This window comes from Lithobates pipiens, unplaced genomic scaffold (genome assembly GCF_037356315.1).
Source record: "Lithobates pipiens isolate NorthernLeopardFrog02 unplaced genomic scaffold, aLitPip1_a1.2 Scaffold_8, whole genome shotgun sequence".
In the NCBI taxonomy this organism is placed as follows: Eukaryota; Metazoa; Chordata; class Amphibia; order Anura; family Ranidae; genus Lithobates; species Lithobates pipiens.
Window position 1 is genome coordinate 461638626 of NW_027507903.1, and position 16940 is coordinate 461655565.

Genomic DNA, 16940 nt, shown 5'->3' on the forward strand with positions numbered 1-16940 from the left:
CTAACCACGTTAAAACAGTGGTTAACCAACAATGCATTTTCATATTGGACTATATCACCCACTTCTGCTCTGGTTCAATTATTATAGCAGACACTACTTACAAACAATAGACAGGCTTTTTTTTCCCGAATCACGGCACAGCATCCTAGGAATCCCGTTACCATGACCACACCTCCAGCAAATAGCAGAATGTATGCGGATATTGAGAGAGTACTGTAGGCAAGGAAAGATATATAACTGCTTTTCTCCAGCAAGGTCCACAATCCCATTGCGATGACAGCGGCACCACCAATCTGCGCAAGAGAGAGAGAGAGAGAGAGACACAAGTTACCAAAAGCTTTGCCACTAAAGTGCTGTCTACTGAATCTTTCTCAGTTCTGAAGTTTCACTTTCACTTACAGGTCTCCTCTCCAACCCCCACCATGTGAATGGACGGTTTAAGAGAATCAGCACCCTGATTAGCTTTTTTCACTCTCACTCTGCTTTCTCCTCCAATCAGTATGCCCTTTTCTCTGCAACACACCTTACAAGATCCTCGTACTGCTTCTTTCTCTCCAAGTCAAAGCTCTGCTGTACAGGAAGTGCAGGAGGCTGGTAGCAAGTGGTATTCAAGTATTTACAATGCTTGCATTTAAAAAAATTAAGAAAATATTAAGTAAATTATAATAACAAAAATAATTAAAAAAAAGTATTGGTCTATAAGTTACTCATATATGATTGCATTTATAATTTGTATGTAGTTGTTAGTAGCGCAGAAAGCTTTTATATACAAACGTATTAGGGTGATTTATGTCTATACGTTGTGGGAAATCATGGGACATGCTTAGATGCATTGAAGTATTAATTTTGCATAGCACCCCAGCACACTATATTGCCTAAAGTATTGGGACACCTGCCTTTATACATAGTTACAAAGGTTGAATAAAGACACCAGCCCATCCAGAGTGAGTATCTACAATTGTCCCTATCCCTGTACATTGCAAACTCACATCGGTCCCTACCCTCAAGGAGCCCACAATCCAAGGTCTCCTTTCATATACTAGGGCCAATTTTGAACAGAAGCCAATTAACCTACTAGCATGTCTTTGGAGTGTGGGAGAAAACCAGAAGTACACTGAAGAAACCCACACAGGCACAGGCAGAACATGCAAACTCCAGGCAGTGTGGTGGTTGGGATTCAAACCAGCAACCCTGCAGGTAGTGTCATGGTTGGGATTCGAACCAGCAACCCTTTTTACTGCTAGGTAGGAGTGCTACCCAATACACCACTGTACCACCCTCAAACATGATTTGTAGGTATCCAGTAGGTTTAAATGTAGCAAAGAAAATCTGAGACAAGTATTACAGAGCATGGTACCACATCCAATGGTAATTGAACAAAAAACAGGAAAAAGAAAAAAAAGAGGAAAAAATAACTTTAAAGATTGCCATTAGAGTCCCGAAATAAGAAAGAAAAATGGCCTCAAATTATAATAAAAATATATTAAATTTATTATAATCACATTAAAACACATGAAGGCCACATGAAAATCGCATGGCTGGCCTAGAAGTAGATTACAAAGTAGTCCTAGAAGGTCCCTTCTGGCTGAAGGCCACACATACGAGAGCACAGTGCTGACATTGATCTCGTATGTGTGGCCTTCAGCCAGAAGGGACCTTCTAGGACTACTTTGTAATCTACTTCTAGGCCAGCCATGCGATTTTCATATATCAGCATTATATCTGTTCTTATACATGGGACAGTGTTTTTTTCCAAATATGTTCACGTTTTTTTCTTATATCATGTGTTTTTAATATGATTATAATAAATTAAATATATTTTTATTATATATATTATATATATATATATATATATATATATATATATATATATAATTTGAGAACCTTTTTCTTTCCTATTTCAGGACTCTAGTGGCAACATTTAAAGTCCCTTTTCCTCTTTTTTTCTTTTTCCTGTTTGTTTGAAATGTAGCAAAGACCTGCTTTCTGAACACGTGAATCCTCTTCACTTTTAGGGTCATCCTCTCGGTTTGCTTTGGATTTATTACCCACCGTGGTTATATTAAAACTGTAGGGGCTGTTTATAATCAACTGCTAATTTTCCCACAAATAGAGCAAAAATTAGCATAACTACTCGGCATATAATTAATGAGCTGAACTCAGTCCCAGTTAAAGTAGGTCAGAACTGGATATAGGGAGGAAAATGGATTTCTGCCCACTTGTACTGCCCGCTGCCTTTATTTCCACCTCGAAAACATTCAAATTTTTCCTCAAAATATTCCTATATATGAGATGTATTCAGCTATAATAATTGCAACCTTTATAGTACAATCTATAAAGAATGTTCTTGCAGCTATAGGCAGACTTACACATCCTTCTTATTTTGGATTATGCCATTTGCATTCAGGCCTATCTACAAATCCCCTCAAGCTATGTCTTTTCCCATGACACATTAAATATACATAAACATGTAAGCGCTATCTGATTGAAGAGATTCAAAGTAATATATTATTGAGCAAATATATATTACTGACTTACATATGCTACATAGAAATAAACTCCCTTCTGATTAAAGATGAATGGTGTTATAGCGGAACTCAAGGTTTGATAATAAAAAAGAAAAAAATATCCTCCAGGTATCCATGTATTTACATTTGCAAGGATTATGGGGACATTATTGCAGATTTGTACCTGCTTTTGTCCCAGAGATAATGATGGAGGCCGTATTAGCCCTTTCTACAACTGTCTGCTAAAGTGTATCTATAGCCAGAGCTTTGTCTGAGTTTCAGATATAGTAGGAAAAGGTTAAGACTAAGGAAGGTTGGTGTTCATATTTGAGAAAATGCTAAATTCATCCCGGATATCATAGATTCCACTCTGAGAAGCTAGAACAAACATCCATAATGTTTGAGTGCATAGAATTTGGCACAAAAAATGCACTAAAAGCCACATGGTGTACATGATTATATGCGCATAGAGGCAATATATCGTCAACAAAATGACACAGAAAGTCCCTCACAGCTGTGGGGGTATATATTAATAAAAAAAAAAATAGAAAAAAATGGAGTGGGGTTCCCATTGATATTTGAACCAGGCCAGGGATGCAGCCTGGGCTAAGTTTGTATGTCTCAAAAAAGGAGGTGGGGTTAAAGTAAAATGGGGGCCTATGGTAGAATTTGGAAGCTCCCGTTATTATAAGAGTGCAACTGCCTAGGAAGTTGTATATGGAGTTGTATGGGCTATAGGGGTACCTCATCCTTTGTAATATTTTAAAAGATAGGACTGATGTAACAGAGTTTAACGGTACCAGTGAAGGACATCAAAGCAAAAATAATACTAAATATCTTTATTACAAATTAGTTAAAAAATATTTTACAGGTAAAATCAATTCAGAATTGTATGGTTCCAATCAATTTGACCTCTAATCAGAATCTCTGTTTTTAGTCAAGAATGTAAGGCCCTGAGGAAGCACAGATGTGAAACGTGTCGACCTCTTGACACTGTACTAACAGAGATCAATTACATAATAATGGCCAATCAAATTGATTGGAGCCATACAATTCTGGATGGATTTTACCTGTAAAATGTTTTTTTTAACTAATTTGTAGTAAAGACAATTAGTATTATTTTTGTTTTCGATGTCCTTCACTGGTACGGTTAAAGTCTGTTACATCAGTCCTATTTTTTAAAATGCCTAGGAAGTTGTTTCTTTCTTCCTTTTGTGTCTGGGATAGGAGGTGAAGAGAAAACCTCCACAAGGGGCAGGGCTGCCAATAAGGGTGTACCACTGGTCCTCTTTTATGACCAGCAGAGGGTCCAGGCAGCAGGGGGAATCAGATGCGGGCAGGTATCGGTCTGGTGGGTGAGTTGTTACTAAAGCCAATCCCCTATATGACTCTCTCTCTAGCATTTGAAGGCTGGCTTCTCCTCCTCTCCCTTCAGTTGGCTTTTAGCTGCTATGTTTTTAGTGCAAATATTGTTTTGATATTTGGGGGGCTCTGTCAGGTAGGCTGTACGGAGAGGAGCGGAGAGCTGACAGGGCGGTCCCCACACAGTGTGCAGGGACCGCCCTGCCATTCGCCGGCTCAGCAGGTATAAACAGAGCGATCCCCGCTGAGCAAGCGGATCATCACAGGGCGGATCATTACGGATCCGTCCCGTGTGAAAGGGGCTTAAGAGAAGGAAAAGAGAAAGAAACCTCCACTAGTGCTGTATGTTTAGACCAGATATGTAAATTTATTAAACAACTAAGGGTGGTCTCTTACAATGTAACAGTTTAAACAAGCAGAGTAAAAAATCGTAACAGGTCAGCGTCACAACGCCTTCTCACATGTCCTTTGTGACAAACGTCTGTCTCAGCCAAACCCTACGCGTTACGGCCGGGTGCCTTTATCTGGGGAGCCTGATTGGTTGGATGGGCAGTGTTTATATGGTGTAAAACCGGAAGTAGGTAGAAGGGCATAGACTGCCAAACAGCACCAATTGGGAGGCTTGCCAGGGATGTGAGCAAGCTGCAAGCTACAGCCACACAGCACTGGTGGGAACCATGATCTGTATGCAATTGGTCCCTAATCTCGAACAAATGAGTCATAGAGGGGGGAGGGTAGGGGAGAGGGAAAGGCAGGAGGAAAACGAATAGTAGGAAACAGCGAGTGAAGAAGGAAGAAAGAGATAAACTAGTATAGCCAGGGGTGGACAACCAGAAGAAACGTCATACGACATCAAGCTAGAGACAGGGCCTACCCCTGTCCTACAAAGACGTCTTGTAGCTCGGATGACTCCCATCATTCATATGTATCCAGTTCACATGCCAAAAGGGACTCCATCCCCCCAATGTGATCCATCTCTGTAACCCACTCAAAGAAGGAACTTTGATTGTGCGCTAATGCCGTGGAATATTCGTTCTTGAAGCCATCAAACAATAACAAGAACATATTGTGCTATCTCAAACACAGTGAACAAATTAATTATAATAAAAATTTAGATATATCCGCAAACAAAGCAATATAAAAATATATTATACATATGCAGAGTCCAAAAGTTAAATAAATATAAATATCCAGCAAAAATTGTGATAAAAGTGATCACATCCACCCATGTAAATGGTTAAGAGATGAAGGTGTCTAAAAGTAGAGTTGAAAGGTCCTCTGCCAGGCAATATCCTATAGGCTTACCAGAGCCAAAGATTCCTATGAGCCCTCTGGGGTAGATGTGCATTCTGACCTGCCTGTCACCAGAAGGTCATGACTATCTGGTAAGCCTATAGGATATTACCTGGTGAAAGACCTTTCAACTTTCCTTTGAGACACTTTCCTCTCTTAACCGTTTGTGTGCATGGATGTGATCACTTTCATCACAATTTCTGCTGGATATTTATATTTTCACTTTTAGACTTTACACGTGTATAATATATTATTATTTATATATCACATCAATTGTTTTCAGATATATCTGAATTTTGAATACAATTAACTTTTTTATATTTTGTATGTATTTTGTAACGATGTCTAAGGAGGCCTTTTTTGACACATTTAAAAAAGAGCACGGTAGCACAGTGACTTGTGGAGTGGAACATTCGCCCCTGCAACAATGATGTAAAGTCATAGGATCAAATCCCAAAAATCGTGGATAGGGGGCATTCCTGCCATAAACCTGGTGGAATGGAATCGACAGCATAGGTCCAAAAAGGAACAGTGTCGGACATCAGTAACAATGTGAGATAAGTTTAAAATTTGTCTCTTGGGCCTTAGTCGCTAGAGACAAATGGTGAGTAAGAGCTAACGACTTCTCCTAGTCCTCTGCTGTGAGTTACACGTTGAGGTTGGACGTCCATTAAATCATATATTCTGGAAGATCAAAATGTAGTTTTGCAAGAAGGGCCTTGTACACCACTGAGAGGACATGTTTAGGTGGAGACTAAAATATGGAAGCCCATTGCTTGGAATGAGAATGATGGAATCAGTTCACCAACCTGGTGAGGACTGCTGCAGCATGGTAATGGTATGAATCAGGTGCAAACACTCCTCCCCTTGCTTTAGGGAGGGACAGGATCGTTCTGTACCATGCCAGATTTATATTGCTGTCTGTGCCCTTGTTAGGGAGATTCACCCTCTCTATTTGTCCTGTTTACCATTATCACCAAAGGTGAATGTGAAAGAAAATCACAATATTGGGTTATTACCAAAAGAGCAATAGAGAGGAAATCTTCCAATGAAGATCTTAGTTCTGGTTCTGACCCTGGTTACAACAAAGGTTGCCTTCACTTTGGAGGGATTTCTCCTCACTTCCTGTTTTGGCTATGGGACAGAAAGTGAAGGGAAATCTCCCAAAGTGAAATGGATGTGCCAGGGGTTATAATTCTCCCTTAGTCTATCCAAATAAAAAAATCTACTTTAACCCTCCTTGTTTTATCTGAAACTCAAAAAGCACACTTAGCCCTTGTACACATGATCAGACATTCCGGCAACCAAATCCGACGGATTTTGTCCGAAACTGTTGCTTACACACGGTCGGACAAAGTTTTCGCAAAATCCAATCGTACATAACGTGATGACGTTATTTCGTTAGAACGGGACTACGTTCAGGCTAGTAGCCAATAGCTTTGGTCTAGGAATTTGATCTGAGCATGCGTGGCACTTTGTCCATCAGAGTAGGCTACACATGATCGGAGTATGTCCGATCGGAGCATTTTGTCGGAAAATTTTACCGGCAAGTTGGAAAAGTTGGTCCGTCGGATATTCCGACGGAAATGGAGACCACACACAGTCGGAATATCCGACAAAACGGTCCAATAGGACACATTCCATCGGAATCTCCGACCGTGTGTACAAGGGCTAAGACATACACAGACCTTAAGTGGTAGTGCCTGCCTTAACAGTCACCACCTGATCAGTCTCAGTGTTGTAATATGGAGGGGGGAGGAGACATTTTTAAGGCTAGTTTTAGTTTCCACTTTAAAGCGGAACGTCACTGAAAATTGAAAGTTCTGCTCTTCCTCCTCCTCCCTCCCTCCTCTGACAATAATGAAAACATTTTTCTTGGGGGGGGGGGAGCGGGTACCTAGTTTTGACAGGTACTTTCTCCCAATTCAGATGGAAGTTTAGTAGCCCCCATCCCTGCCTACAAACTTCTGGGACACGCCACAGGTTCCAGGAGGATGTGGGACCATTCACAGAGCACAGCGTGGCTCATACATGCCCAGTGGGAAGCCAGCTGTGAAGCTGCAGGAAGTCACAGCCAGCTTCCCCCAGTCACCATGGCGGTGTCAGGGACTCAAAACTGGAGAGGGAGTGGCCTGGGTGAAGACAGAGCTAGATCCTTGGACTGGTAAATGTCTGGTAATTAAAAGTCAGCGGCTGCAGTATTTGTAGCTGCTTACTTGAATTTTTTGTACGCTATGTGCCTCAGAAAGTGTGCTGGATTTGTCCATCTTTACAAACCCTTATAAATCCTTTGATAGGTAAGATCATTCACAAGTATATTTTTGCAGGTTGCCTGGAGTCTAGACAAATACAGTCCATAATACATTACATTCTTGCATGATAAACATTGGGAAATTTTAAATACTTACAACCCCAGGAGAAAATAACTTTTCAGGCTATAATTTTACTTTGAAAATGCTAAATATTTCTGTCTCTCTTGCCTACATGCTATTTAAAATGCAGAGAGCAATGTGCTCGGATTCCAAGCGTAAAATTCTTTATCTTTTAAAATATTCCTGTTTGTGAGCTAGTAAAGATCCGAGGCAGCAATCCTGTTTTTAAAAAGTATCAACTGTAATAGTGTTTTAATGAGGATATTAAAGAGGACCTGTACTGTGGAAACCCAGCCAGAAAGGCAAATACTGTATAGGGCAAAGTACCAGTCACCAGTATTACCTGTATGTTCCCTGCAGTTGGTCTTTCCCCCATACCATGCCTTTCTTTGCACTGGGTTTCTGTGTGAAGAAGACAGCTATCTTTGCTTCCTCGTGTCAGGTTATCTGATGACTGGTGGGAAAATATTCAAGCAGCAGGTGAGAGGTGGAGGAAGCACAGATCCACAGAATGAATAAAGCAGATGCAGGGAGATCCTTGCACTGCAAATCTTCAGGTACAGCTTCCTCTCTGGCAAGGAGAACAGTGGGCAGCAGAGTAGTGACATCACCAAATTGCATTCCAAAAAGGGACTTGTTACCCTATATACAGTGCATCTGAAAAGTATTCACAGCGCCTTACTTTTTCCACAAGGTTGAATAAAGACACCACCTGGAGGAAACCCACACAGGTAGAACATGCAAACTCCAGGCAGGTAGTGTCATGGTTGGGATTTGACCCGGTGACCCATTTTACTGGTAGGCGAGAGGGCTACCCACTACACCACTGTGCCACCCTAACATCATGTTATGTTATGTTATGTTATGTTATGTTATGTTGTTTGCCTTATTCCAAAATTGATTATTATTATTATTATTATTTATTATTATTGATTAATTGATTAAATTCATTATTTTCCTCAAAATTCTACAAGCATTCTACAAACAATACCCCATGTTGAAAATGTCCAAAAAAAAATTTAAATCTTTGCAAATTTATAAAACATTTATAAAAAAAAAAAAAAAAAAATCTACAGTCAATATAAAAAGTCTACACACCCCTGTTAAAATGTCAGGTTTCTGTGATGTAAAAAAATGAGACAATGATAAATAATTTCAGAACTTTTTCCACCTTTAATGTGATATATAAACTGTACAACTCAATTGAAAAACAAACTGAAATCTTTTAGGTGGAGGGAAGTAAAACTAAAAAACTAAAATAATATGGTTACATAAGTGTACACACCCTTAAACTTTGTTGTAGCACCTTTTGATTTTATTACAGCACTCAGTATTTTTGGGTATGAGTCTATCAGCATGGCACATCTTAAATTGAAAATATTTGCCCCCTCTTCTTTACAAAACACTCAAAATTTGATTGTAAGGGCATCTCCTGTGCACAGCCCTCTTCAGATCACCCCATAAATTTTCTATTGAATTCAGGTCTGGGCTCTGGCTGAGCCATTCCAAAACGTGAATCTTCTTCTGGTGAGGTCATTCCTTTGTTGATTTGGATGTATGCTTTGGGCCATTGTCATGCTGAAAGATATAGTTCCTATTCGTGTTCAGCTTTCTAGCAGAAGCTTGAAGTTTTTTTGCCAATATTGACTGGTATTTGAAACTGTTCATAATTCCCTTGACTAAAGACCCTATTCCAGCTGAACAAAAACAGCCCCAACGCATGATGCTGCCAACACCATGCTTCACTGTGGGTATGGTGTTCTTTTGTTGATGTGCAGTGCTGTTTTTGCACCAAACATATCTTTTGAAATTATAGCCAAAAAGTTCAACCCTGGTTTCATCAGACCATAACACATTTCCCCACATGCTTTTGGGAGACTTCAGATGTTTTTTTGCAAAATTTAGCCGGCCTTGGATGTTTTTCTTCGGAAGAAAAGGCCTCTGTCTTGCCACTTTACCCCATAGCCCAGACTTATGAAGAATACGGGAGATTGTTGTCACATGTACCATACAGCCAATACTAGCCAGATATTTCTGCAGCTCCTTTAGCCTGAGTTCACACTTATGCGAACAATGACATGGCGTGTGATTCGCACCTGCACTGAGGTGCTGATTGCATACGATGTCTATGCAATGTGAGTTCAGCCATACAGTTTTATGGCTGAACTTGCATTGGATTTGCAGGAAAATAGTGCAGGGACTTTTTTTTCCTACACTGGAATCGGTGAGAACACCCATGTGAACTGATTCCTGTGCAAGTTCACAGTTCGCAATGTGATCTGTGAAACGATCTGGGGGTGTCATTAACATTGTAATGACACCCGCAGTGGTTCGCAGAGGGCAGTGTGAACTGCCTGTGGGACAGATGCGATGCGGGAACCGGCGATGTAATTGTGCTGGCTCCCGCTTCGTATATGTGTCAACCTAGGCTTAGTGTTGCTGTAGGCCTATTGGCAGCCTCCCTAACCAATATTCTTCTCTTCTTTTCATCAATTTTGGGGGGACGTCCAGTTCTTGGTAATGTCACTGTTGTGCCATATTTTCTCCACTTGATGACTGTCTTCACTGTGTTCCATGGTATATCTAATACCTTGAAAATTCTTTTGTACCCTTCTCCTGACTGATACCTTTTAAAAATGAGATCCCTCTGATGCTTTGGAAGCTCTCTGTGGACCATGGCTTTTGCTGTAGGATGCGACTAAGAAAATGTCAGGAGGAGTGCACATGTGCGGGAGTTCTGGGATGGACGCCTGAACTCGGAGCTCCGTGCAACCCCGGACCAACAAGCCGCACAGCAATAGACCCTAGATACCGGGGACGAGGGGGACCCCCTCCCAAAATATCGTAGCACGAATCTGCATGCTCCACTCCGGTGCCAGGCACAGTTTGGAGCTAGAATTCTCCATCTCCACCCTGTGCGCGTGTACCAAGATGGCCGCCGCTGTGGCAGTGATGTCTCAGCCTCAGGCCTCACTTTCCAAAGCAACGCCAGAAAACAGGCAAGTCTTGGCCCCAGCTCATTTGAACTTCCCCCCGGGGACACAGGGCAGTGGCTAGCACACTTATTCTCACTCTTCTGCATCCACAGAGTCCCTCCTGAGTCACTCCTTCAGGGACCAAGCCTACTCACAGGCTGGACCAGCAGACTCTCCCCACACGGGGTTTCCTCCTCATGGCGCCACAGACCCAGGTCACTCCTTCAATGCAGCAGATCTATACCTAAAACTGTCTACACTCCTAGAGAATGGGCTAGCCTCCACAGCTGCCAAAATAACAGGGGAAATTAAAGCAGACCTCTAGACTATAGGATCCAGAATGGATATCATAGAAGGAAAGCTGGATCAAACCACTGCCGTCACACATCAGAATTTTGACCTCATTCAAACCCTCCATAACGAACTGGATACAGCCCTGACCCGCATAGATGACCTTGAGAACAGATCCAGGAGATACAACTTCAGGATTAGAGGTCTGCCTGAATCAATTTTGGATGTGAAGACAGCTACATAAGATCTTATGAAGTCCCTGATCTCCAACATTCCCACGCCACATCTGGAGCTTGACCGGGCTCATAGAGCACTGGGCCCCTCTCGTAAAGACGGTTCCCCCAGGGACATCATAGCAAAGCCCCACTTCTATGCGGTCAAGGAGGCGGTAATGAAACAAGCCCGCACAATGCCACAGGTGGTTTGCCAGGGTCACCCGGTGCAAATTTTCGCAGATCTCTCCCCCTCCACCATACAGCGCAGACGATCCTTGAAACCTCTGCTGAGAGCGCTGTCACAGAAGGAGGCTAAATATCGATGGGCCTTTCCTTTTGTTGTGAAATTCACTTACAAAGGACAAAACCTTGCGTTTTCCACCTTCACCATGGGTCCAAACAAACGTCCACCTCCTAATAGCCCGCAAAATCTCCTTTGGAACAAGCACAAGACCAGAAGATCGTTGCACAAAGGTCCTCCCTGAGTCCTGGGATGGTGCTAGTTTTGATTCCAAGCTTGCCTGATGCACCTGCATCTGACTCACCCATTTTTTTTCTAGGTCACTGACTCTCATAAGACTCTAGGAGTACTTTCCTCTGGTGATATACATCTGCCCGTTGGCAGTCTTGGCCCTGTCCCTCGATTGTGCCTATGGTGTCCCCGGAGGGGAACCTTTTTCCCTTTTTTCCTTTTTTTAAAATATTTTTTTATTACCCCATTCAGAAAACACGGGACTAAATACTCTCATTTTTCTGGGGAGAAGGGAAATGGGTCTACACCATTTAGGCTCATAGATGGTTTGCTCCCCCCATCCCCCCCTGTTTAGATGAGGGATCGGGGGAAAATAATTCGAGACAGTCAAGGGGGTCTCTAGAACCCATTAAGCTCCAACAGTTACCAATTGTTCTTACCTTTTTGTTTTGTATGTTGCTCTAAGAGCTTTTTGAATATTTGGGGCTCCCTGGTCCGGGGTGGCTCCCATGTGCCTCCTCCTATCCCTTGAACTCCAGCTGGTCTTCGGGGGATAGGGTCTCCAAGGTGTTTCACCTGGAGTTTTCGAAAATTTCCAATAAAGTCTCACAAATTCACGTGAGATTGTCCTTAGGATCTTTTCTCTCCCGTGGGGTCCGCTTACCCCTCGTGGGGAAGACTTCCTTCTGTCTTTTCCTGTATTTCTCTCTTTCTCTCCTTTCTATCCTCTTTGGAGCATCGCCTGACAGTGTTATTTTTTGTAGCTACCTCCACTGGCCAGGTGGGCAGTCCTACAGACGCAAGAAGATGTGATACCAGCACTGATATCGTTGACACAGGGTGGCAGAAGGCTTCAAGGGTAAGTGACGGTAGAGATCGCAGCACACCTGACCTCTGGTTCCATGGCTGAACATACTCTGAAGACCCCCTGGACACATAATTTCCAGGGGCTATATTCTCCCCTTAAACGAAGGAAACTATTTAACACATACAAATCCTCCAACCTGGACATAGTAATGATACAAGAAACCCACTTCCCGATTCGGTACATTCCCAAATTTCTCCATTCTCATTTCCCTAATTTCTATATGGCCAGTGCAGCCAATAAGTCCAAGGGCGTGGCCATTCTCCTGGCAAAATCATGCAAATTTACCTGGATAGCTGATAAAAGGGATCCAGTCGGCAGATTTATTCTAGTAAAGGGTACGATCGAGGGCCATCTTTACTCACTAATATCTTACTATACTCCCAACAGAGGTCAAGCGTCCTTTTTTTAAACATCTTTTCGAAACACTTGCCCCTTTGCTGGAGGGTACGGTCATATTTGGGGGAGACTCTAACGCAGCATTTGACCAGGGTCTGGACAAAACGAAACCCCCCTCAGCCCAACTAACAAGGCCAACTAAGGAAAGCCTGAAAATAGCGAAACTCATACATACCCAGGGCCTGTCTGATGTTTGGAGAGAACTAAATCCTGCTAAGCGCAACTACACTCATTTCTCGCATCCTCACAACTCTTCATCATTTACTAATCCCACATCATTCGATCCCTCTAGTTGTAAAATACCACATCAAGGACACTATCTTGTCGGATCACTCCTTGGTGATCATGTCTATACAGACTCAGGGCGTGAGGCCGGGTCAGAGACACTGGAGGCTGAAAGAATCTATTCTCTCTGTTACCATGTTGGACAAGGCCCTAAAGGAATATTTCCTTTTAAATAATGTAGGTGGAATAGCAGCAGAAACTCTGTGGGCATCTCACAAGACCTTTATCAGAGGGGAAATCATTAGGATGTCGGCCCAGATCAAAAGGGAGAGAGCGATGGACATAGAGAACCTGGAAGAGGCATATGCACAGCTTAAAGCCCAACACAAATTGAACCCATCCACCAATATGGTGGCACAATTAGATAAAGCTAGGCTGGAGCTCAACTTAGCGCTTACAGCCAAAGCAGAAAAACAAATCAGATGGAGCAGGAATAGACACCCATGGAGACAAGATGGGCTCCATGCTGGCAAATAAGTTATCTCCCCGAATTAAATCATACACCATGCCCAAGATCAGAATCCCAGGGCACGGTCTCACCTATTTTACTATTTACTATTTTAGAGCGTTGGGGTTTCGGCACACGTTTTTTGGGCATTATACCCAACGGCACACATCAAACTTCAAGGATGTTACTCCAAGTCCATCAAGATACAGAAAGGCACTTGGCAGGGTTGTCCCTTGTCCCCCCTCTTTTTTGCGATAGCTATCGTGACATTGGCCATCGCAATTCGCCAAAACCCAAATATACAGGGGGTCTCCTGTGGATCCCAAACACATAAATGTGGCCTTTTTGCGGACGACATTATGCTATTTGTCATCTCCCCCATCGCCTCTCTTCCGAACCTTTGTAAAACCTTAGAAGACTTTGCAACAATTTCAGGATTACAGGTTAACTACACCAAATCCCAAGCACTGAACATCTCCCTTCAGAACGAAACAGTGGCCCTTTTAAAACAAGCCTTCAAGTTCACTTGGAGCGATTCTTCCATCAAGTACCTGGGCATCAACCTGACAGCTAGGACAGAATCCCTCTATGCACATAACTACCCTCCTCTATACCGGAAACTAGTGACAGATATAAACACCTGGTCAAAAAACAACATGTCCTGGTTAGGGAGGGTGAATTCCATAAAAATAACATTGCTTCCACGGCTACTATATCTATTTCGCTCCTTCCCCATATCTATACGGAAAGATCACATCAAATCATTCCAAATTACTGAAATTTACCTGGGGAAAGGCAGGTTATAGGAGACCACAAAAAGTACTATACCTACATAGGAAAAAGGGGGATTTGGGCTTACCCCACCTTTACAAGTACTACCAAGCTGCTAGATTGGCCCAGCTGTCCGTAGTTTACACCAGACTTGAAAAACCTGATTGGGTACACATAGAGAGGCAAGCGGTACCTAGATTTACTCTAGATTTCCTACTTTGGAGTCCTCCGAAAGACAGTCCTCCAATTTTAGCCCCTACCCTATCCCACTCCTTCGCACTCTGGGATAGGCTAAGAAACTCAAATGCGTTAGTCTCTTTCTTCAGGCCCCTATCTCACCTGTTTAATAACCCAAAATTTCCCCCTGGGAGTAACGTCCTTGCATTCAAATAGTGGTTAGATAAGGGACTGTACCGAATTGCCCATTTCTTCACAGCAGTGGGCCCCTTCACCCTTGCTCACTGTGTAAAAACATTGGATTTATGTAACAGAATGATTCCAGTTTAAACAAATCGTACACTTTCTTCATTCTCTCTGGAAGGAAAAACCTCTTCCACCAAGGTTTACTGATTACGAGTTATGGTGTGGCCAGGCTGAGAGCCAGAGGGGGGATATCGGTTATCTATGCGTCACTTAACTTTACGACCTCCAAGGAAGCATTTATGCAAGCCTGGGAATCCGACTTTCATTTCCAGTGGGATCTGGACAAGTGGCAGATCGCCTTTTCAAATCCTTTAAAGGTATTATCAATACTGCACTGATGGAGGCAAGCTTGAAAGTGATTTCACTGTGGTATTACACCCCATCCAGACTTGCTTTGATCTACCCAGCGGCCGATCCTCTCTGTTTCAGAAGATGCAAACACGTTGGCACAATAGCCCACATTTGGTGGGAATGCCCAAGAATACGTTCCTTCTGGAAAATCATTTTTAATTTAATTGATAAGCCGGTCGGAGATCAGATTCCCAAAACCCCCAATGATTTCCCTCTTAAATGATCAAATCCCACTGCTTTCCAAACCATCTAAGAGGTTAATCCAATTTATAATGCTAGGAGCTAAAATCACTGTAGCTAGGGCTTGGAAGCAACCGACAGTTTCATTTTCTGCAGCTAAAAAGATAATATCATGGATAATGGCGCAAGAAAAGCTCTCTAGAATACTACTAAATAGACATGTGCAGAGTAAAATATTTCGTTTCGGAATTTCGTTTTCGTCCGAAAACTTAATTTATTTATTTACTCCCGAAATTCGTTTTTATTTATTTCGTTTTTCGTTCAAAAATTGCATTCGTCCGAAAATCCACATGAATTACGGTCGAATCTGTCTTGGAAGGCTTATGGTGTCTGTCGAATGTATAAAGAAGATTCGATGGAGCTAACTATATAGCATACTTTAGAACCCTATTAAAGTCTATGGGACTCCAACGTTCAAAATCTAAAGTGCTAATTTTAAAGGCTAATTTGCAAGTTACTGTCCTAAAAAGTGTTTGGGGACCCGGGTCCTGCCCCAGGGGACATGTATCAATGCAAAAAAAAGTTTTAAAAACTGCAGTTTTTTCGGGAGCAGTGATTTTAATAATGATTAAAGTGAAACAATAAAAGTGTAATATTCCTTTAAATTTCGTAGGGGGGGGGGGGGTTGTCTATAGTATGCCTGTGAAGGGGCGCATGTTTCTGGTGCTTAGAATTGTCCCTGCACAAAGTGTCATTTATGCAGGAAAAAAAGTCCTTTAAAATCACTCGCAGCTATTATGAATTGTCGGCTCCGTAATACAGAGAACACTCATTGAAAGTCATTGATAAAAAAATAAATAAATAAATAAATAAAAAAGCGTGGGGGTCCCCCAAATTCAATTACCAGGCCCTTCAGGTCTGGTATGGATATTAAGGGGAACCCTGCCTCAAATTTAAGAAAAAATTTGACGTGGGGTTCCCCCTAAATATCCATAACCAGACCCTTCAGGTCTGGTATGGATATTAAGGGGAACCCCGCGTCAAATTTAAAAAAAAATTGACGTGGGGTTCCCCCTAAAAATCCATACCAGACCCTTTATCCGAGCACGCAACCTGGCAGGCCGCAGGAAAAAAGGGGGGGACGAGAGAGCGGCCCCCCCTCCCTCCTGAACCGTACCAGGCCACATGCCCTCAACATTGGGAGGATGCTTTGGGGGTCCGTGACCCCTCAAAGCACCTTGTCCCCATGTTGATGAGGACAAGGGCCTCATCCCCACAACCCTGGCCAGTGGTTGTGGAGGTCTGTGGGCGGGGGGCTTATCAGAATCTGGAAGCCCCCTTTAACAAGGGGACCCCCAGATCCCGGCCCCCCCCTGTTTGAAATGGTAAGGGGGTACAAAAGTACCCCTACCATTTCACAAAGAAAGTGTAAAAAATGTTTAAATAAAACAAACACACTTTTGAAAAATTCCTTTATTAAAAATAAAAAAATAAAAAAAAGATTCCAGCGGCGGTAATCCACTCTTGCTATCCAGCGACGGACGATCATCTCTCCAGCGATGTCTCATCTCATCCAGCGCAGCGATCCTCCATCCTTCTTCTGTCTCCTCCACGGAGACACTGCAGGCATTCCGGCGGCTGACGTTTCTTATATACGGAGGGCGGGGCCACCCGTCACCTGACCCCGCCCCCCTCCGACGCAAGGGGAAACCCGGAGTTCCCCGTGACGTA

At 42.7% G+C, this 16940-nt stretch overlaps 1 protein-coding gene across 1 annotated transcript in view; it reads right to left on the reverse strand.

Annotated features, from left to right (window-relative positions):
- LOC143960175 (tetraspanin-11-like) overlaps positions 1-16940 on the reverse strand; it is a 143437-nt gene that overhangs the window by 110312 nt on the left and 16185 nt on the right. The window contains exon 2 of the mRNA XM_077468494.1: positions 102-293. Coding sequence (XP_077324620.1) covers positions 102-293 — 192 coding nt within the window. The remainder of the gene's footprint in view (positions 1-101; positions 294-16940) is intronic.